Genomic DNA, 23874 nt, shown 5'->3' with positions numbered 1-23874 from the left:
ATTATGCACTTCGAGAAAAAAGTCAAAATGTCAAGGAAATAGTCAAAATTTCGTGAAAAAAGTTGAAATTTCGAGAAAAAGTCAAAATTTCGTGAAAAAAGTTGAAATTTCGAGAAAAAGTCAAAATGTTGAGATTAATGTTGAAGTACAATCTCGAGAAAAAAGTTGAAATGTCGAGAAAAAAGTCAAAAGGAAGAAAAAAAGAAAAAATGAAAAGAAAAAAAAAGTCAAACATTTTTGAAAAAGCTCCAGGGAGCAGGGCGGCGCTAAAGAGCCGCATGCGGCTCTGGAGACACTTCGGAGAAGCCAGAACCATCATCCCTCCACCACCGTGCCCAGCACTGGGTCTGATGGTCCTGCTGAGGAACTGAGAACCCGGTCCTGGGGCCTTATGTACTAAGAGTGCGGCGCACAAAAAACGTGCGTACGCCACTTTCAACGCTCACGGTCGGATGTACAAAGAATGACGTGAACGTAGAAATCTGCGGTCCGTCACTCACACATTAAGGCTTTTGTACGCACTTTTCTGAGGTTTGTCCGTTGGCGACACTCACTGGTGATGCAGTGAAGTGCAGAATATGAGGAAACGTAACGTCAACAATCAGTTCACGACCACGTGAAGGACACGACAGTCCCGACATCATCAGATAAATTACACAAGAGTGGAGCTGCAACAATCTCACAATCAACCACATGATCTGAACAAACAACTAGAGGAGCTCAACGATGGAACCTGCAAATCCTGATGGAGCTTTGGCTCCGTTAGAGGAACCTGCTGATGCAGGATCAGGAGCGAGTCCTCAGGCACCACACCGATCTGCTGGTCCAGAGACTGAACCATCAGCTGGTTTAGTCTGGACCTGCTGGTCCAGGACTAAGACTGGACCATCAGCTGGTTCAGGTACCAAGAGGATCTTCTGGATCTCTGCCCTGAACTGGACCAGCTGCTCCGGTTCAGACCAACATGATGCTTCAGCTGGAGCTGCAGGTCGGACATCTGTCTGTCGTCATGACGACCGTATGGGAGGACAACTGATAAAAGACAGATCCTAAACATCCCATAACTGTGTCTGGACAGAAATATATTAAAATTATTTTTCAAGCAAAAGCCGGTGTTGTGCCAAAAAGTGATTGCCTGCCAGAATCTGATTTCTTCTGATTTGTGGCCGCGGGAGCGCGCACAGCAGCCCGTTGAGCGAGAGCGCTAAACCGTCAGATTTTCAGATTATGAAACTCAAGAATGAGATCAAGTCATATTTAGGCAGAAACAACCTTTCATTAACTGTATTTGGCCTTCAATCACTTTTTGGCACGACACCTGTCTCTCCTCCTGCGGATGAAACACTCGAGTTACAGCAATTTTGCTCTTTATTTCTCACGTTTGCACCTCGATAATCCCGTCGGCACAAATTGTCTTTATTTCTGCAGAGGAATCAGATCGTAATGCTCCATGTTTTAAATATAAATGTATTTTGTTCACATTGTTATACTTATGAGAGGGGTGATCGCGGACATCCATAATGTGTAAGACTCAATAAACGTGTACATTGGTTTTAATCCGTTAGTATATAATATGCATGACAATAAAGCGGAACGAGGAGCCGTTTTTCATCCACCAAACATTCTGGTGTCGGTTCTTAAAATACAAACAAGAAAAGCAGAGTGTAATGATACACTAACGCTGCCCACAAACATTCACAAACCCGTACGATCATAATAAAACCACAACTCTTCACCGAACGCAACGCAAAGCAAAGAACACCATAATGTAGTTGTTAAACTGAATCCCAGAAGGGCCGGTGTCCTGCATGTTTTAGATGTTTCCCTGCTTTAACACACCTGATTCTAATTAATCATCATCCCCAACTTGTCATCAAAGTCTGGATAGTTCTGTTGATGACACAGTCACTTGTATCATGGTGCAATGAACCAGAGAAACATCTAAAACCTGCAGGGACACCGGCCCTCGAGGACTGGAGTCCGACACCCCTAAATGCCCCAAAATGAATTATTTATTCCAGCTCAGAGCATTTTCTTGTTAGGATGAGCGGTTTTTAATGGATAATTATCTTCATATCATATTCAAACATATATTTGAGGGAGGAGACAAGGCGGAGTGTTGTGCTCCCGCATGTGCGCTCAAATCCACGCTGATTGTGATGTACAGAGAAACCTGCGTGGATTTGGGCGTACGCACAGCTTTGTACATATGAAATTTTGCGGTTTTGTTAATTCCACGCACGAATTCACGTTGAAATCCACGCACTCTTAGTACATGAGGCCCCTGGACTCTGGTACCGTAGGCTCTGAGATGGGCAGGTTTACTAAGCCCATGTAGTGCACGTGCATGTGCACGTGTGAACTGTGGTTCATATTCTGAATCAGACCAGTGAGCATCAACCTCTGCTTCACCAGGATCCCTGCTGATGTCTTTCCCTCGTGGTGTTGTGTCAACACCCCCGTCCACTTCCATAGAGCTGCTGCTGATCTGCAGGACCGGGACCATGCTGGCCGTCCCAGGTCCTGCAGGACCAGGCCCGGTACCAGAGATGTCAGGTCACCTGATGAGGCGTCACCTCCAGCTCAGATGATCTTCATGTTTCTGCTAAATTAAACTCGGTTTTTCATCCTGGTGATAAAAGGTTTCAGTAATGGCGCTTTTCCACTAGAACCTACTTGGCTCGGCTCAACTCGGCCTGGTTTCTTCTCCATAACGAGGTTGGAGTGAAGCTGCTGTGACATATTTGATTGTGTATCTAAACGAAAACAACACTAAAGATGTAGAACCTGGAGGAGATGATAGATGTGCTGCTGGATCTGTAGTTTGTGTTTGATATCAAGTTAAAAAATGAGAGTGAGAGAAACTTCAAGCGGCGACGCTTTTTTTTTAGTTTGTCTCTGTGCTGCTGAAAAGTCAGCTGGAGCCGTGAGCAGCTATGAAGAGACAGAGCTCCTGGTAGATCTGGTCGTTCCTCATCTCCGTCTAGATCTTTTTAATTCTCTCCTCAGCACCAGGTTTATGAACATCTGACCCTCAGAGTTGGATCATGAAACAGACTTTTACTGCCATTGCTGGTTGAATAAAATGAACAAGAATCCGTCAGTCTCTTTCTCTGATTTCCTCCTCCTGACTCAGACGTCTGACTCCAACCCCCCGACCAATCGGTGGTCTGTAGTGTGATGATGTCAGATACAGCCGACTCAGCAGCTTAGAACCTCAGCAGAATAGATACAGAAAAGTATCTACTCGGCACGTTAGACCCCTGGTGGAAAAGAACCAAACCGAGGAGAGTCGTGCTGAGTAGGTTCTAGTGGAAAAGCACCAGAATAGAACGTTCCCCTGACAGTAAAGTTTCTTTATTTGATGAGATCCACCAGAAAGGTGAAGGAACCGGACCACACGTGTTGCTGTTAGTGACCCACGAATGATTCAATTTTCAATTCAAATTAATTTTATTTATATAGCGTCTAATACAAAAAAAGTTGTCTCTAGACGCTTTCCAGAGATCCAGAACATAAACCCCCGAGCAATTAGTACATAAACAATGGCAGGTAAAAACTCCCCTAGTGGGAGAAAAACCTTAAGCCAAACAGTGGCAAGAAAAACTCCCCTTTAGGAGGGAAGAAACCTGGACCAGGACCTGGATCATAAGGGGGGACCCTCCTGCCGAGGGCCAGACTGGTGGGTCAGGGACGTCAGCAGCACAGCAGGCAGGTGAAAGCAGCAGCGGGATGACCCGGGGTGGGGACCGCAGGCCAGCACGCAGCTCCCGAAGCTTCGGCCCAATCAGCAAGCCCCAGGTTAGGTTCAGGGTCGGGGAAAGGTTGAGCATGGCCAGGGCCAGGGAGAGGAGTCTTGACGGACAAATCTCTCCCCCCGCCTGACCGGGCCGTTACCCTGCCCTTCTCACTCCCACGCTGCAGGATCCGGTGTTTTGCATCCAGAGATGCTCTTCTCCACCGGCAGAGGATGCTGCACCATGTACAAAAGAGAAAAAGAGAAGAGAAGGGGGGGCCAGCACAAGAAACTACAGGAGCGACTCTAACACACTAGAGTTTACACTACCTAGAGATTTACCAACACCAGCTAGAGGTTTACTAAACACTAACTATAGGCTTTACTAAACAGAAAAGTTTTAAGTTTAGTTTTAAAGGTGGAGGTGGTGTCAGCCTCCTTAACCCAGATTGGAAGTTGGTTCCAAAGTAGTGGTGCCTGATAGCAGAACGCCCGCCCTCCAAATCTACATTTAGATACTCTAGGAACTACGAGTAAACCTGCACTCCGAGAACGGAGAGCTCTGCCAGGAACATAAGGCACTATCAGGTCTTGCAAATAATGCGAAGCTGAGCCGTTTTGGGCTTTATACGTATGTTATACAATTTTAAATTTTAAATGAGACGCCAGTCGCTCCTCCAGATGCTTTTATTTAATGAACAGAGAAACAAACATCCGTCACGTCGGCTGCAGCTGGACGGCCGAGTCCCGGCACACATTCAACCGCCGTCGCGACTCAGAACAGAACCAGAACAGAACCAGCAGACGGGTCAGAAGCAGTGACGTCCATCGCGGGGTTAGTTCTGTGTGGAGTCTTCCAGGCCGGCCGGGGGGGGTCAGGAGAACTGGTTTATTCTTTAACGACGGGGTCAAAGCCAAAACAATAACAAATAAAGTTAAAACGCTCTCTGGTTGACTGGACGTCTGGAAAGTTCCCTGGTGACGAGCAGTCAGTGGACCCGGTGGACCCGGTGGACGGGCAGCGGGCGTGTCTTCATCACTTCTTCTGGACCTTTGCTAAGCTGGAAAACAGAAGGGTGTCGTCAGCACGGAGGCAGAACCGCTTCTACACTCAGAACAACCTCCAGATCTAGATGTCTGTCTAGTCCAGGGGTCAGCAACCCAAAATGTTGAAAGAGCCATATTGGACCAAAAATGCTAAAACCAAATATGTCTGGAGCCGCAAAAAATGAAAAGTCTTGTATCAGAATTAGAATGAAGACAACACATGCTGCATGTTTCTATATTAGTTAGAACTGGGGGAAGATTTATTTTTTCATTATGCACTTCGAGAAAAAAGTCGAAATGTCGAGAAAAAAGTCAAAATGTCGAGTAATGTTGAAGTACAATCTCGAGAAAAAAGTCAAAATGTTGAGGAAAAAAAAACGAAATGTTGAGAAAAAAGTCAAAATGTCAAGATTAAAAAGGAAAGGAAAAAAAAGAGAGGAAAAAAAGGAAAAAAGAAGAAGAGAAAAAAGGACAAAAAAGAGAAAAAAAAGGAAAAAAAAGGTCAAACATATTTTTGAAAAAGCTCCAGGAGCCACTAGGGCGGCTCTAGAGCCGCAGGTTGCCGACCCCTGCTCTACAACGTCTCCATTTACTGGATTCTGTGGTGGAAAAGACTTTAGAAACAAACAAAAAACTCTGTAAAACTGGTTTATGTGAAGTGTAGTAAATGTAGTGTATTTTATGGACCATCAGGTTCAATATCAATGAAGTGGTCCATTTTCAAACATAAAGTGTCTGATAAAACAGATCAAAACAGTCTGGTAAGTCCAACTTTATTCAACTAAATCACAATAAGTGAAATCATTCATCTTCCATGAATCCACCAATAAAAAGTGGAGCTAAGCGTGGTACTGCGTCCTGTTCTCTGATTGGTTCATGGTTGCCAGCGTTAAGACACCTGAAGTTACTGTGAGGTTGGAACAACGTTGGATTCCAACATTTGATTATAATTGATTATGTGGGCTCCTGATTCTGGGGTCCAGAGTATTTTAATTTGTGTACTTGCCGATACCGAGTACCGATACGATACTTCTACCACAAAAATAACTAGGCTAAAAATGCAATGAAAAATGGAATGAATTGGAAAACAGGTTTTATTTGCAACAGATACATTCAATAAAAATAAAGTAGAATAACTATTTTAAACAAAAAATAATCTTTCTGTGTAAATAAAAAGTCTCCACACTGGCACTGTCTTCACATTTAAGAAAATATCAAACATATAACATATCAATGAAACATCGTATCGTGGCTCGAGTGCGTGGAGAAGACGGTGAAATCCTTCATCTTCTCCAAATGACGACTGACAATGAGGTATCGGTGCGCGGTATCGGAGAATTTTTGCGAGTACGAGTCTATGAGAGCAGTATCGGTATCGGGGCATCCCTACTTTATTTATACATGTGTCACGTAACTATCTTCTGCAGAGGTTTCAGCTGTGTAAGTGTGTGTGTGTGTGTGTGTGTGTGTGTGTGTGTGTGTGTGTGTGTGTGTGTGTGTGTACTAACTTGGCGAAGAACGTGTCCTCCTGCATGTTCAGCACCAGGCTGTCAGCGTTCAGGTACACCCTGTTCTGAGACGTAGCCACCTGGAAGAGAAGATGAGGGGGGGTTAGAGCTCAGAGTTCAACCAGCAGAGTGGGGGTGGGGGTTAGATCCTGGAGGTCACTGAGAAGGAGGTTCAACCAGCAGGGGGGGGGGGGGCACTGACCGTCTTGGCGATGTTCTGCGCCGCTCTGATCTTCCTCAGCTTCAGGTACCCGGGGTTCTTGGTGCAGGCCTGGCCCAGCTGGAACAAACAGAACAGGCTCAGTCACCAGGCTCACCCACACTCACGCTGGGCCAGAACCAGCCTTTACTTCAGAGGAGAAGCAGAGTAGCTGCCGTCTCAGTGGTATGCTGGATTCACACTGAAACCTCCACACAGGTGTCCGGCTGCCATTCATTTTCTAAGAAAGCGCTCTGAGAGGCGTCAGAGGCCACGGAGGAGTTGGAGGCAACAGAGCATCAATTTGAAGTTGAGAGAATCTCAACTTTATGCAAATGAGCAGCGGTGACGCAGAGGCAGCGTCCAATCACAGACCGGGATTCCTGAAGCAAGAACCTCAATGCAGGTTGTAATTTCATGTTCACACAAACGTTCACTCATTCACATGCACACATGAGCAGAGCTGTCACTAACACACTTATTTATCAGGAATTCATCTATTTCATCCAGTAAACTGACATTTCTGCTGATTTGACTGCCGTTTTTACCTGAACTAAATGTTTCTACCTGAACTAAACGTTTTTATATATAGATATATGTAGACTATATGCACTTTGTTCCTCCAGTTCTGCAGCTTTAGCCCCGCCCACTGTAAGCTCCGCCCACTGCAGGTGGACAGACTTTAGCAGCAGAGATGCAGGAATCCTGAGAAACAGGAGATTTCTGACACTTTCAGCCTGAGATCAAGAGCAACGCCACACTTTCTCAGCTTCCTCCCTTAGCTTTCCTCCTTTCATCCAGACCACATGTTTCGTCTGCAAAGTACAATTCCTTCCCAAGTGTCCACTGGCCGCGGTTGAGCGGAAACACCCGTCTCCACAGCTCAGTTCTGGCTTATACGTAGTTATAAAAGTTGCTGCTTGTATTTTTCTGACACAAAAGCACCGTCGTTCTAACCAGCAGCGTCTTATATGTCTGCAAACGAGCCTGGTGCTCAGCTGTGTGTGAGATAAGACTGTTCCAGCTTCGGGGTCGACCCCCCGCTTCATTTACCGGGACAGTAGGGGTGTAAGGATACACTAATCTCATGGTACGGTACGATACACCATATTATAGCAGTATTTTTTTTAACAACCTTGAATAAGGAACATGTGACTGGAAAAATTGGTCTTTTATTTGAAAGACACAAAATACAAAACAATACTGTGCGTTTGCCCTATTGTTACAGTTTGTAATTCTTTATAACTGTTTAAGTTTTTTTTTAATTCAAGATCTTTTTATTAAAATTTTCACAAAATAAAAAAGGTGAAATGCTGCATGTCAATTACAAACATTTTGATTAGGCATGGGCATGTTAATCATAGCATACACCAGTGTACAGAATATAAAAAACAATTAAACAGTATGAAAAAATATAAAATAGTAACAAAAACAAACTACAGACCAAACTAATCCCTCCCCTGTCACTGCCAGATTACTAATCACAATATGAGGTCACTCTAACATCAAAAGCCTGCACTAGGAATACAGAAGAAATATGAAGTATAGTTCACAGGGTCTGGAATGCTTCTAGAAAAGGTCCCCACACTTTCTGGAACTTATTTGATTGCTGAAGCGAGTATCTAATTTTCTCCAGTTTTAAGCAGGACATGATGTCTTCCAGCCATTGTGCACGAGTAGGAGGGAAGGGATCCTTCCACCTGAACAGAATTGCCCGACGAGCCAAAAGGGAGGCAAAAGACAAAGTGTGCCCCTGTGCAGTGGTTAACTTCCTTCCTCCCTCCATGACCCCAAACAGGGCAGTCAGTGGGTTTGGTTCTAATCTGATTTTAAGCACCAGAGAGAGAGTATGAAAGACTTCCATCCAGTATTTGTTTAGACATGGGCAGGACCAGTACATGTGGATGAGAGAGGCTTCTGCTACCTTACATCTTACACAGTATGGACTAATATCTGGGTACATGGAGGATAACTTTGCTTTTGAAATATGAGCCCTGTGTACCACTTTAAACTGAATTAAGCAGTGACGTGCGCACAGGGAGGTTGTATTAACCAGTTTGAGTATGGACTCCCAGGTATCCTCTGATAAGGGAAGCCCTAAGTCCTGCTCCCATGCTGCTTTGAGTTTATCTGTAGGGGCACTCCTAAGATCCAGCAACATGTCATAGAAAGACGAAATGAGCCCCTTTTTGAATGGGTCTGTGGCAAGAACTTTGTCAACTGTGGTCGAGCCTATCGATGCACCAGGGCTGGGTGTCTGGGAAAGAACAAAATGTCTAGCCTGAAGATACCTAAAGAAATGTGATTTTGGAAGGCTGAATTTACTACTTAACTGCTCAAAAGATGCCACGGTGCCGTCTATGAACATATCGCTAAAACGAATCATACCCCTCCTGTGCCATTCCTGGAAGGTGGGGTCCTGAAGGGATGGTTTGAAAGAGTGATTTGATGCAATGGGGCTAAGAAGAGAGAAGCTGTGAAAACCAAAAAACTTCCTAAATTGGGCCCAAATTCTAAGAGAATGTTTAACCACTGGGTTTTTGATTGATTTAAGTGAAGGAAGTGGAAGTGAGGAGCCGAGTAGGGCAGGAATTGACAGGTCATCAGTTGGATGTAACTCCATCGCCACCCAGTCAGGGCGGTCAGCGCCGTCGCAGTAGAAGGACCAGAATGCAAGGCAGCGCAGGTTAGCAGCCCAATAATAATAACGAAAGTTTGGGAGGGCCAGACCACCTGCAGACTTAATTTTTTGAAGGTGAGTTTTGTTCAAACGTGGCCGTTTACCCCGCCATAGGTATGTAGATATAACTGAGTCAAGGGACTGAAAAAAAGAACCAGGAATAAAGAGTGGTAAGGTCTGGAAAAGGTACAAAAATTTAGGTAAAATGGTCATTTTAACTGAATTGATGCGACCCACAAGAGACATTGACAGGGGTGACCATTGTGTAAGGGTTTGTTTGGTCTCATTTAACAATGAGATAAGATTCTCTTGGAGCAGGTCTTTGTGTTTCCTTGTCACAGATATGCCTAAATAGGAGAATTTGTCATTTGCGATTTTAAAGGGAAAATTGGAAAGGTCTAAAGCATGCGATTCGAGATTGGTAGGGAAGAGCTCACTTTTGCTGAGATTCAGTTTATAGCCTGAGAGTTTCCCAAACTGACTGAGAAGTGACAGCGCAGGGGGTAATGAGGCCAGAGGGTGAGAGATGAAAAGCAAGAGGTCATCGGCATAAAGCGAGACCTTATGTTCCCTGCCACCTCTCCAGATACCGGACACATCCTCACAAGATCGGAGCGCTGTGGCAAGCGGTTCGATAGCCATGTCAAAAAGCATGGGACTAAGGGGGCACCCCTGACGGGTTCCACGATGCAGATTAAATGGTTTTGACCGTTGAGAGTTAGTACGAATTGAGGCTGTTGGGTGTAAATAGAGAAGTTTAATCCACAGAGCAAAGTTCGGACCAAAACCAAACCTGTCCAGCACAGCAAAGAGATAATCCCATTGAACGCGATCAAATGCTTTCTCCGCATCCAGAGAGACAACGCATTCAGGGATAGCCTCAGAGGCAGAGTAGATAATATTGAACAGTCGCCTTGTGTTGAAGTAAGACTGCCTACCTTTAATGAAGCCAGTTTGGTCTTCAGATATAATTGTGGGGAGGGCATTCTCCAGCCTATGGGCTAGGACTTTAGCTAGGATTTTAGCATCTGTGTTTAATAGGGAGATGGGCCTGTAGGAGGCGCATTCAGTAGGATCCTTCCCTTTTTTAGCTATGAGGGTGATGCAGGCCTCTGAAAAAGAAGGAGGGAGGGAACCGTGGCTGAAGGATTCTGAAAGAACTGTAGATAGCAGTGGGGAAAGCAGAGTAGAAAATTTCTTTAGAAATTCCGCCGGGAAGCCATCAGGGCCAGGACATTTACCCGACTGCAGTGAAGAAATGGCTCGAGTAATTTCCATCAGGGATATCGGTTCTTCTAATGTCTTCCTTAGATCTGGTGAAAGACTGGGAATACTAAGACTATTTAAAAAGTCCGCAATCTCATCTCGATCAGTCTGAGATTCCGAGGTGTATAGCTGGGTATAAAAGTCCCTGAATGCTTCATTTATGAGTAAGTGGTCTGTAGTTACATGGCCATTTGGTAATCGAATCTTAGAAATATTTTGTTTAGCCTTAGAGCCTTTAAGTTGGTTGGCTAATAATTTGTCAGATTTGTCTCCATAAACATAAAACCTGGTTTTACTTTTCAGAAGTGACTGTTCAATTGGGTGAGTGGTAAGCAGGTCAAATTTAGTTTTAAGTTCTAGCCGCTTTTTGTAAAGATCTGGGGATTTAGTCCGAGAATATTCTTCATCGACCTCTTTGATTTGGCGGGCAAGGTCTGATCGCTCCCTATAAGATTTTTGCCTCACCCTAGCAGTGTAGGATATAATCTGTCCCCGGAGATAAGCCTTGAGGGAGTCCCAGACAGTTAGACTAGACATTCCTGGAGTCATATTCGTGGATAGGAAAAAGGCTATTTCCGTTTCCATAGATTTAACAAAATTTGTGTCCGACAGCAGAGTTGAATTGAATCGCCACTGTCTGTCTCTCTGAGGTAGGTCAGGAAGGGACATGGTTAGAACCACAGGAGCGTGGTCGGAAATGACAATGCTCTGATAAGCACAGGAATGAACCAGGGGAATCAGTTGATTATCAATAAAAAAATAATCAATCCTCGAGTATGTGTGGTGCACTTGTGAGAAAAAGGAGTATTCTCTGTCACATGGATGTAAAGAACGCCACACATCACAAACACCGTAGTCAGAAAGGAACGCATGAATAAGACGGGCTGACTTACTTGCTGTGCCGGGGTTGGTAGAGGATCGGTCTAGGACTGGGTCGAGCCAGCAATTAAAATCACCACCCAGTATGAGAGAATATGTATTAAGGTCAGGGAGCAGTGAAAACAGTCGTTCAAAAAAGACTGCATCATCTGAATTAGGGGCATAAACGTTCACAAGTACGACCAATGTATTGAATAATTTCCCAGAAACGATCACGTAGCGACCAAACTTGTCAGAAATCACATTGTGCTGCTCAAATGAAACATCCTGACTGATCAGAACTGAAACTCCTCGGGCCTTAGCTTGAAAGGAGGAGTGAAATCTCTGCCCTGACCACCTCGGGAACAGGCGGCTATTATCAGAACTGCGAATATGAGTTTCTTGTAGAAAGGCTATTTCTGTTTTAAGGTGTTTTAGATGTGAGAAGATCCTCTTCCTTTTAACAGGGTGATTCAGACCCTTAACATTCCAGCTCACCAACTTCAAGTATCTACTCATAATATCTAAGAAGAAAAATTAGGTGTGAACAATGACCTAGGCAGAAAAAAAGAAAACGGAAAGGAGGTTGAATGTGACCCACATTAAGTAATGAGTTGAAAAGAGTTAATGCAAAGTTTCTGGCAGTGACATATCCCCCCAACCCACCCACCCCAACTAAGACAGCTGCTATAGAAAAATAAAAAAAAAGCAGCAAGCTCTTTAAAACAAACAAAGTGCAATAACGCATCTTCCAATCCTACACACTAATAGCTTTTGCTCCCGTATCATGGGTGTATACATATTAGCACCTTAAAACGTGTAGATATAAATAAAAAAAAGAAATACCCTCTCAAATCTTGACCTGGAAGTCCCGATATGAGCCCAGAAATATTTGTACAAAAATATAAAATATAAAACGTCCGACTTAAGCAGCGTAAAAGTAAGGTTAACAGCTTACAATTATTACAAAACTTATAGGTAAATCGGAAAAGTTTTTTTTTTTTTTTCTCTCCCTCTTCACCACTTATTTTCCCCCTTCCCTCAAATAGCCAAAAAGAACTGCAAATTAATAATATTTGCAAAAGGGCAGTCAAACTAACAACAGAGAAAATACTGGTTGTCGCGGGGTTACTCACCCTCCCCTCAGGAATAATGTGGCTCACGTAAAAAAAAAAAAAAAAAAGAGAGAGAGAGAAAAAAAAAAGTCAGTCCGTGAGCGTCAGTGAGCCGCACCGGGCTGCAGGCGTAGCCGTGACAGCCTCCAACGGTCCCGTTACGGTGGGTTTGAAGTTTTGCTGCGACTCGTGATGAATTCGCGCGCCTCATCCACGGAGCCGATCCACTTCCTGGCCCCCCCGGACAGCGTGAGCCGGAGCCGGGCGGGGAAGAGCAGAGCCGGCCTCAGACCCAGCTGGTAGAGCTCCGACATGACTCCGCTGTATTCCGCTCGTTGGCTGGCAACTTCGGGGCTGTAATCCTCCACTATCCGGATGGGGTGGCCGCGATATTCCACCTTTCCTCTCCGGCGCGCCTCCCTGATGAGGATATCTTTCGTCTGGTACCGGTGAAGGCGGAGGATGACCGGACGCGGTCTCTGTCCCGGGGCCGGCTTGGCGGCGAGCGAGCGGTGCGCTCTGTCTATCTCTGGCGGTGACGGCAGCGTATCGTTCCCGAACACCTCACACAGCAGCTTGGAGAAGAAAGCCGTTGGAGACCCGCCCTCGGTCGACTCCGGTAAGCCCAGGATACGGATGTTCTGCCTTCTGCTTCGGCTCTCCAAATCCACCACCTTAGCCTTCAGCCGAGCATTATCATCCCGTAAAGTCGAGCAGATGCCTTCAAGGTCCGTAACTCGCTGGCTGAGGTCTTCTGTGGCGAGTTCAAGGGACGAAACCCGTTGGCCATGGTCCTCGACCGCGAGCCGCGTTTGGTCGAGTTTGGAGTCGAGCTGACTGAAAGTATTTTTGAACTCGGCGGCCAGGGCAGCGCGGTGTTCTTCCAGCAACGTGGTAATGGCCGCCAGGGTTAAGACAGCGCCAGCCTCGTCCTTTTTTCCCGACTTGCCGCTCTTCGAAGCCATCTCGGAGGTAAGTGGGCTCGTTCGAGACAAAAAAAAAGAAAAACAGCAACAGGGAATCCCTTTTAAAGGAAAAAGTTTGAAAGTTTGAGGGCTTGGTGGTTTAAAAAGTTTGGCATTTACGGGAGCACTCACGAAACACGTCTACTCCATCTGCTCACCAACCGGAAGCCCCCAACTGTTTAAGTTTTAAAGAGAAAGCCAGGCCAACCATTTTCCACAAACTGAACTAAAAGTAAATGTCAGGTTTGCATTATGATCTTCACTTTCATACAAGTACAAATATTTAGCCACAAACTGAATAGTTTCTCTCATGTATGATTTGACTTTTTTCTTTTCCAGAAATTTAACAACTAAAATTAAATTAATAAATAAAAGTAAATAAATACATACAATTTTACATCATGAAAAAGATTGATTCATTCTCACCTTATAAGTGTAAGAGGAGATTTATTTTTGTTAAGAAGGTTATTTTGGTAATTCAGGGTTCATTATTTTATAAATATATTCTTTATATTCTGATGTAAATCAGGGACTATAATGACACTAGTCAGTTTATCTGTAGTGATTAGTCTGTTTTAGATTGGGCGGAGTGATACGCCACAGTACGGCACTAGGTGCTGTGTTGATGTTCTAAAATCCTACACTGTTGAGGGACATTAAAGTACACTGGAGCTCAGCAGAAGTTTCCCCGTGTTTATCCTACTCACCACCCCAAAAAGGTTTAATTTAATAAGGTAAGGCTTAACTCTACACCAGACTTACAAGTAAAAGTTCAGAGCTCAAAACCCTGCAAGAGTCCCGTGATCGGGACCAAAACGGGACTAGTTTCTTCTGAGCGGAGGAAGATTTTGGTCCGCGGGTCGAGGCGCGGTCGTTACTAGTCAACACAATAGATTAATATTAATAACCCAATATCGCGATACAGTTTGTCACCTCCACAACACGTATTGTGATGTTTTTGTATCGCGACATTTCGTGGCACGATATATTGTTCCCCCCTACGGGACGGTAACAGTAAGGACGGCTCAGTCACAGCTCATTACCATCTTAGCAGCCTCCGCCTCTCCCTCAGCCTGGATGATCTTCTGCCTCTGGTCCTGCTTGGCCTTCTCCACGTAGAACTGAGCCCTCTGGGCCTCCTGCTGAGCTGCAACACACACACACACATCTGTTCAGGGGACACGCCGCGCACAGAGGAACATCTAACACTCTTCCCACACTGTTCATCTTGTCTACAAGCTTTAGTTCTTAATCATCTGAGCCGTTTGTGTCATGAACCCAGAAATATCAAACTCTACACGTCGTGGGTCTACACTGGCCACGGTTACATGATGATTTTTAATTCGGAATTAAGTATTCCGAATTAAATAATTCAGAATTAAACTATTTTCCTTCGAGTTTACATGGAAATAGTAATTCTGAATTGAGGTTTACATGGAAAACACATTTGATGGTCTTTCTCCAATTCCTCTCCAGGTCTGGGGGTTGGGAAGGTTCTGATTGGATAGGGGGGGGCCGGAAGTTAAACTACCGGAAGAAAAACTAACTTAGCCGCTACAACTTTGAAAACCTACAATTTTGATGTTTCCTGTTTCCATGTGTTCTTTTAATGATTTCTATTTATTAAATAAATGGTCTCTGCTCTTGACCAGCGTTTACTGCTGCTGCATCTTGAAACTTTGTTAGGAAAACCAGCCCAGCAGGAATATAAGATCATGGAGACAGACGGGCGAGGGAACGAGCAGAAAGAAAGACCAGAATTAATTTAAAGAGGAATGAGTGTATACATGATCATGGAATTATTCTATTCAGATTTAAAATCGGAATAAACCAGGAATTAAGTTTAATTCGGAATGGCAATTTTCATTGGGAATTAGATGTTTACATGGTCATTTTTACTCATTTTAAATGGGATTTAATTTTAATTCTGAATTAAAGAAGAATTAAACGCATGTAAACGCACTGAGTGCCTGCAGAGGCTGATGGTCCAACGTGGCCGTTGCCACGGCGACTGTCAAACGTGGTGGATGCACGTAAACAAACGTCTCACCTGGCTGAGTAACTGGGTTATTTGCTATAATCAACGGGGTTAGAAGTATAAACACTCATTTTGGGGGTAAATATGAGACAGATGAAGCAGATCTGGTCCTGGAACAGGTGTGTGAGGACACGTTCATGTACGTTTCCGGAGAGTTCCTGGGTTTCCTGCTGCACGCTGCTGCTGGAACAGAAACCTCTGAAGAACTCGTTCGTCTCAGAGACTCAGGACTAGGTCTGTGTTGAAAACAAATCCATTTTCCGATTCTAAATCGATTCTCATTAATTCCTAAAAATCGATTTGTATGTTTAAAGATCTTCTTTTTTTTTTCATCATTACAACTTTTGGCTTTTTGTTTATGCCCAAAAAAGGAATGTTTTGTTGGACACGAGAATAACTGGTTTTTGCCTTTGAATATGTTTAAAGGTATGAAAACATTAAAGTTTTCAGTTATAATTGCATAAATTGTCTATATTTCATTACTTTATAAACTGTATTGGGGTTACATTTGCATAAAATGCTAAAAAACTAATTCTCAAAAATTAAAAACCGAAATAGTACGAAAATGGAAGAAATTAAAACGGAATGTGGGAAAAAATAAAACTGATTTCATCCGTCTCTGTTTCCTCCCTGGATCTGTTTGGTAATTCTGACCCACGATGTTTCTGTTTCAGTTCTATCAGCATTCTGGGAGCTGATTGGTCCTTACAGCATCATTAGCTGCAATACTTGCTGTTGAATCTCAATATAATACTAGTATTAATATGTTGCAGAACTCCAGTCATATCATTCATGCAACAGCTCAAAAACTGTTTTAATAACACCTTACCTAAATCAAAATCAGAATTGAATCACATCGTGATAATCGATTCTGAATCTTAAGAATCGTAATGGAATCTTGACATCTGAATGGATCCCCAGCTACTTGGGACCACATGGATATGGGGATCTTTTTCCCCTGAATCTGATTCCTGGCGGTGAAACATCGTCTCGTTGTTACCAGCTATGTAGTTTGAGCTCTAAACCAATAGCAGGCCGGTGTTGCTGGTATTTGCTGGTATTTTGTCGTGCGGCTGCTCGTGCTGTTGGACCTGGGGTTCGTTTCAGGGGAGACGCTCTTTACATATCTATGTGTAGTGCTGTACGTGCACGTACGTGCACACCGTCTCATGTTTAGTGTGGTGTGGGGCCGGCAGCCTTACCGACTTGCTTGGCCTCCACGGCGGCGGTGTACTGGCTGCTGAAGCTCAGCTCCGTGATGGACACGTCGTCCAGGATGATGTTGAAGTCTTTGGCTCTGTCGTAGAGTTCCCTCCGCACCAGCAGGGACACCTGGACACGGCAGAGACACGTCAGCCGGAGCTGCAGCTGCACGCTGAGGGCGGTACCGGGGGGCGGGCCCTGACCTGGGCTCTCTGCGTGATCAGCTGCGAGGCGTTGAACTTGGCCACCACGGACTTCAGCACCTCGTTGACGATGGACGGCAGCACCCGCTCGTCGTAGTCCTTCCCCAGCTGCTGGTACATGACCGGCAGGTTGGACGCCATGGGCCGGGACAGCACCCGCACCGCGATGTTCACCATCTGCAGATCTGCACACAGTAGGAATGGGAGATATTTTACCGTTCACGATAAACCGTCAAAAAAAATCCCCACGGTAAGAATTTGTCATCTTGCAGTAAAAATGATAAATTCCTGTTGATGACGTTTTTGTGTAAAGATGATTTATGGAAGGAAGGAAGGAAGGAAGGAAGGAAGGAAGGAAGGAAGGAAGGAAGATATGAGCCAGAAAGAAAGAAAGAAAGAAAGAAAGAAAGAAAGAAAGAAAGAAAGAAAGAAAGAAAGAAAGAAAGAAAGAAAGAAAGAAAGAAAGAAAGAAAGAAAGAAAGAAAGAAAGAAAGAAAGAAAGAAAGAAAGAAAGGTGTTTGTGTAACAAACATGGAGGATCTGAGTCATTCCAGTTTTCCAGTACAGGTGTAACTCATTTAATTGGTTTTTATTAATTCAATTTCATTGGTGTAGTTTAGTAACATTTAGTATCTTTTAGAGCAGGGTTTTGGGGGCTCCAAAGACTGAATGTGGTGATAGATTTATAGTTACAAAGGTGGAGTTGAATTTGTATTTTTTTTTTTTTTTTTTAAATCGTCATTTTTATCGTTATCCGGATAAATGCCAGAAATTATCGTGATACATTTTTTAGTCCATACCGCCCAGCCCTAGCACACACACATTCATACTGGGGAATCCAGCTGGTGGAGAAGGCCGGCTCTGTGGTGGGGGAAGAACTGACGGCCATGTTGGCCAATCCCTCCCCTCCACCGCACATGGAGCTGACGGGGATGAGGAGCAGATTCAGACACAGATTTGTCCTCCCCGTCAGAGCACAGAGAGATTTGGACAGTGTTTTATTCCAGCTGCACTCCGACTCTCCAACCAGGCCCTGCAGGCCGGGGAGACCTGGAGCTGGAGCTGGACCTGGACCTGGTCGGTAACTGACTTGGACTTTTATCTGCACATGTTGCACTTTGGAAAACAACTAGCAGCACTCTCAGGTCCAGACTTATGCAACCCGTCCAGCGTTAGATCTGCATCCTCCAATGTGTAACAACCAGGGGTAAATATGCAATACGGTACAGGGGGGTCAAACTATGGAATACATATTCCCATTTAGCAAAAAAATGCTTCTCTGTACAAGGTTTTAAAGGATGTCTGAAACCCCACTTCATTTTTGTTTTGTAAATGGAACTGCTCTGGCAGAAGTAATGGATGTTCTGACACAAATTGAAATTATTTTTTGTTTGTGTTTATTTGGTTTTTTATTTAGTTGTTTATTTTTTGTTTGTTTCTTAATTATTAAATTGTACTCTTTATCGTTATTCATATCCGATCATTTTTCTTTTGTGTAAATTCTTTGTCATTTTCATTTATTTCTATCATCTATAGATTTCTAACTGCTCATTTGTATATTTTGATCTTATAAGTATGATATTAAATTTTATGTTAACTATAGGTGGAGGCACCTGATAAGCTCTTTGAGTTTTCGCCTATTCCTGCACTTTAATTTGTAAAGTTGTTAATTTTTAACTGTGCAAATAAATAAATCTAAAAATCACTGTGTTTGTTGGACCAGCAGGGTGTTTATAGGTATTGTTGCATTGTCCACTCTGTTTCTGTTTGTCTTCCTCTTTTGAATATCATGAGCTGTTCGTTGGAGCAGGTGTGTGTGTGTGTGTGTGTGTGTGTGTGTGTGTGTGTGTGTGTGTGTGTGTGTGTGTGTTACCTTTGCTGCCAGTCAGAGAGGAGATCTTCCTGGGCCTGGCTCTGATGTCGTAGATGATGGGGTACTGGAACCAGGGGATCCTGCAACACACCCACGTCAGCACATCTTTAACTAAAACCTCACAAAAACCAGAAAGTGAAACCAGAAAGGCGTCTCAGTCGGCCGTCCGTGATCTCGGCTGCCCAGCAGGAGATCCCTCTACTCTTCTACTCCTTTCATCTGCGCTTAAACTCACTTCAACTTAGATTTCCAGAAACATTCCTGTGGTGGACGTCGGATCACAGATGACAAGACAACAATCTGCTGCTGTCAAACTTAGGAAAGGAGCAGGATGAAGGAAAAGGGGCCGTACCTGAAGTGAAGCCCCTCGGCCAGGATGGTGTCCATCTGCATCCCTCCCACCCTGTTGAAGATGATGGCTCGGTGCCCCCCCTCCACTGCACACACACAAAAACACATTCTTATTTCTGTAAAAGATGACTGTTGTATCCAGGGGGGGGGGCTGTCTGGTCTGTTGGTTTCATCAGGCCAACACCGTCACCTCTCGCTGGTTCGTAGCCGAGTGTGAAGTGGGCAGGATGAGAATCAGCGCCTCTAAATCAGAGACCCTGGTCCCCGGTTGGAACATATATACAGTATATATAATATATATATATATATATATATATATATATATATATATATATATATATCCAGGGCTGCACATAAGTGGGCCGCCAGAGCGCATGCGCCGTCAAAATCCACAGTGCGCTGTCAATCTTGTGCTGCGAAGCGCTTTTGCGTACCAACAGCTGGGGCTCATATTATTGGTTGTGGCCAGACCAGAATACTAATATTAAAAAATCTATTGGGAGAGCTTTTCCCCAGAACTGCCACTCAAAGTTTGTACTGGCCAATCACAGCGCGTCCTTACTCCCCCTCCATGCTCGTTGCGGCGGTGGGTTGGGTACAAAGAGAGGTAAGGATCAGCTTTACTGAACAAACCCCGACACGTCTCGTCAAAATGTCCAAGAAGCAAGCGCCATTAAGTAATTATTTTGGCGTTCCACCACCACCAACTACAAAGAGACGCCAAACTGAACCACTACCCGAATCGAACAGAAAACGTGTGTTCGCCGAGAAGTGGCTGCATGATGTTATGCGGCGACGCGTACCGTACGTTCGCATTCCCGCGTATCCTACCCCGTAAGCTCTGCGTTGGTGCAACGCGGAACCATAAATCAGCCAGTGTCCGTCACTGCATGCAGCAGTTTCTGCACCAGCAAGCCGCTGCTCTCTGATTATGGCTCACAGTTTATGAAAACCCCAAATAAAAAATAAATTAGAGAATATTTTATGAAATCAATAAACAATTCCATCATCAAAATTATAACAAATAAAGGTTCAACATATCTTGCTTTGCATGTAATAAGACTAGGTAATATATTAGTTTCACCTTTTAAGTTGAATTATTGAAATAGATTAACTTTTACACCATATTATAGTTGAATTATTGAAATAAATTAACTTTTACACCATATTCTAGTTGAATTATTGAAATAAATTAACTTTGTAAAGGACCATATTGAGCCATTCATCTTTATAAGTGAATAAATATCGTTTTGCCTATAACTTATTCCTGCATCCCTCTTTTATCGATCCGGCGAGACGGGTCACCGCGTTTTTGGAGCCCCAAGTCACATATCCAGGGGCTCCTCTGAGCACCAGACCAAAATGATTATGTGCAGCCCTGTATATATATATATATATATATATATTTTTTATTTTTTTTTCAACGTTTTACAAAACAACCCCAACTTTTTTGAGGTTTTAGTTGTAAATCAAAGGTTTCTCTAAAGTTAAAGGCCGTGCAGCAGCAGAGCTGCGGTCTAGTCCAGAGGGAAGAGCGGGAGCACTGAGCATGCTCAGTGGAGACGTTTCTGAGCTGTTTTCTCGTCATTCAGAAATGACGTTGCTCTAAATGCAGCCGGGACGTCCTGCAGGATTGTGCTACAGCTTCTGTAAGGCCAGATGTTAAAGCGCTGTGATGCGTGGCGTCACTGAAGTGCGTTTACCTGTGTAAGCAGCTTCTTTGACGCCATAGGCCAGAGCTCCAGCTCCCAGCAGCAGCTTCAGACCGATCCCTGCTCCTCTTCCTCCTCCGGAGGACAGACGACCGCTCAGGTCCCGCAGGTGCTGGATAAAGCGCTGGAGGAACACGTGGAGATATGACAACTAAAATAACCTTATATAATAACCTTCTGCTCTTATAGAAAACAGTTTCAAAATTGATCTTTTATCAAATTAATGCATCAATTCTGATTATAAAATAAAACGGTTCCCTATTCTCTGAAGACTGAAATTAAATGTTCTGCTTCCCCAACTTCGATATGAATTTTGCTTTTAAATGATGAAACCAAGATATGCAGAGAATGTATTTAACATGATAACAAATATGAATGTAACCTAAAACTAGAGTTGTGGATGTTTTAATGCACCTCCTGTTCTTTAAATACAGACATGTAACAGTTTCTTTTGCTGCCAGTAATACACGCTATCACATTGCACCTGCTGCACACACACTGTGATTTTTGTACCTTAAATTAGAGCTACTATATGACTCACAGTGCACAACAGTGTGTGATATGACCTACGACTCAGTGCAGTATTTTTACCTTTTTATATTCAACATTGCTTTTATCCTATCCTAGTAATTGTTCTATAAAGGAATTTAGAACTGAATTCTGTCAAAGTTCTGTATTACTGTATATCATTGCACCTAAATGTTTCTATATGATCATTTTTATCTTTTATTTTTATTTGCTATTATTGTTTATTTCTCATTGTTCTTAACATGTTCCTACTGTGAAGCACTTTGAGCTGCAATTCTTGTATGAAAGGTGCTATAGAAATAAAGTTTATTAGTATTATTTTGCACATTAAATTGTGTTTTAGTTCAACATACATTAAAAACAAAACAAATACAAACACAGGAAACGCTCCGCGTGCATCAACAACACAGGTCCGTGTTGCAACATCGTCTCATCGCGAAGCTCACGACAACGAGCCGAAACAGCTGCTTTAACGGGACTTATCGCTCAGAAATATGTGCTAATATGTGTTAAGATTAACCAGAAAAAACAATCCTAATATTTCAGGGTGATAACTGGGGAGTAAGACGCTTTAATAGCTTCACAATTTTCAAAACATTAAAATATAATCGTAACCAGGTCCGTTGCTGTTTATGGTCCCCTGGAATCATTTCCGGATCATCTTTCTCTTTTACATGTTTCTGCTCTGGCCCTGATACCGGATCAGAGCCCTGGCACCAGGACCCGGGTCTTCAGGGCCGGTACCAGGTACCAGGGTCCCGGTTCCGACCCAGCACCACACCTGTTGTCCTGTTTCCAGCTCGCCACGGACACAGTGTGTTAAGGCTGATTTATGGTTCCGCGTTACACCAACGCAGAGCTTACGGCGTAGGGTACGCGAGGACGCACACCGCCGCGTACCTTACGCCGATGGCTACGCCGTCGATTTAACGCAGAACCATAAATCCGGCTTTAGACTTCCCTGTTGTCTACACGTGATCCACAGTCAGACCTTCAACCCCAATATTATGAAAAAAGGGGAGTGTTCTAGTGGTTGCAGAGGTGGGCTGCGATCTGGAGGACCCGGGTTCCAGCCCCAGAATAAACCACCTTGGACCCCTGAGCAAGGCCCTTCAGAATAAAGGCAGCCCCCCCACTGCTAGTGATGGTTAAAAGCAGAGGACACATTTCAGTGTGTTTCCATGTAAACTGACGAATAAACTGGTTATTATTATTATTATTAATCCAAGTCAGAGCTGGAGATTTGAGGTGGATGAGGTGTAGGTGACAGAGACCTCTGGTCCCTACTTTCAGATTCAGATTGCTTTTATTTGCCATTTGTGTAAAACACATAGGAAATTGTCACGTTGGTAACAGTATGCGCACTCGGAATATTATTTTCACGTATAAATAAATAAATCACAGACACAACACCACAGTAAAAGGAATAAACAAAATAAAGTGCAGGCATATACAATAAATTGTAGTCCAGTTTTTGATTATTTTTGTCACTTGATCCGCTAGTCCTCACCGCAGTACGGTGAACAGGATTGATTCTTCAATGCCTTAAGGCTGATTTATGGTTCCGCGTTGCACCAACGCAGAGCCTACGAGGTATGGCACGCGGCCACGGGTACCGTACGCCGAAGGCTCTGCGTCGATATAACGCAGACCATAAATCAGGCGCCACCGGCAGCGGTCTGGGCAGCGCGAACAGAACCACGTTAGGACCTAAACGCGACCAGCACCGGGTCCGGGTCCAGCACCGGGTCGGTCTCAGACTCGTCCACAACCCTCCTCCAACACGAACACCTCCTGCTAAACGAAACACATGAGACTGAAGGCACTTACGTTCGGCTCCTTGCCCGCCATGCTGCTGCTCAGCCAAACCCAAGGTCGAAACGTGGCCGCAAGGTCAGCTGGGAGATGTAGTTCCGCTGTGGGCCGGGGTTAGCTCACTGCTGCCCCCTGCTGGGGCACAGCCGCCATGGCTGCTCCTCACTTCTCAAGCCTTTATTCATTTATTTATTTATTTTATTTATTATTGAAATATACAAAACAACAGGTATACAGTAACAAACAGCACATTGTTGACAGTACATAAAAGTATATCAATTACATCAGGGCTAGTTATATATATATTAAATAACATGTAATAGTGATAGTCACAACTATGGCACTAGACAAGCCTTGAGACGTGTTTTCACCTCCTAAAACTAAAACTGATGCCTTCAAAAACACTGTGATGTACAGGGCAATCACATACTGGAACAGACTTCCACAACATTTGGTTTTAATTTCCAATACAGTCGATTTTCAGAAAATACTTAGAAGAGCTGTAATGCAGAAATAGGTTGTTGTAGAACGTGACTAATGTTTTTATCAGTTAATTGTAATCTGTTAGGAGTTATGAATGTTTGATTTTCTTTATACTTTTTTGGTTTAATTTAAAATTAGTGTGCTGAGTGAGGTTATCATTACTATATTGATATATGTTTTTTTTTTAACGTTTTTTTACGTATGTATTTTATGTCTGTTATATTTTTAATTTATCATTCTTTGTCATGTAGGATAATAGTTCTGGTTTTCTTTTTCCTTTGGTAGATGTGTGAA

The 23874-nt window shown here is 43.7% G+C and overlaps 1 protein-coding gene across 1 annotated transcript; it reads right to left on the bottom strand.

Moving 5' to 3' along the window:
• Positions 1-4408: 4408 nt before the first annotated feature.
• LOC133457671 (prohibitin-2-like) lies at positions 4409-23180 on the bottom strand. Its single transcript, XM_061736972.1, has 10 exons — positions 23113-23180; positions 20746-20878; positions 19044-19128; positions 18692-18771; positions 16819-17003; positions 16615-16744; positions 14418-14521; positions 6494-6571; positions 6292-6371; positions 4409-4797 (listed from the first exon to the last, which is right to left on the bottom strand). The coding sequence occupies exons 1-10, from the start codon at positions 23131-23133 to the stop codon at positions 4773-4775; spliced, it is 921 nt and encodes a 306-aa protein (XP_061592956.1). The 5' UTR covers positions 23134-23180; the 3' UTR covers positions 4409-4772.
• Between the last annotated feature and the right edge of the window lie 694 nt (positions 23181-23874).

Source organism: Cololabis saira, chromosome 13 (assembly GCF_033807715.1).
Source record: "Cololabis saira isolate AMF1-May2022 chromosome 13, fColSai1.1, whole genome shotgun sequence".
Lineage (NCBI taxonomy): Eukaryota > Metazoa > Chordata > Actinopteri > Beloniformes > Belonidae > Cololabis > Cololabis saira.
This window is presented reverse-complemented; position numbering and strand designations above follow the sequence as displayed.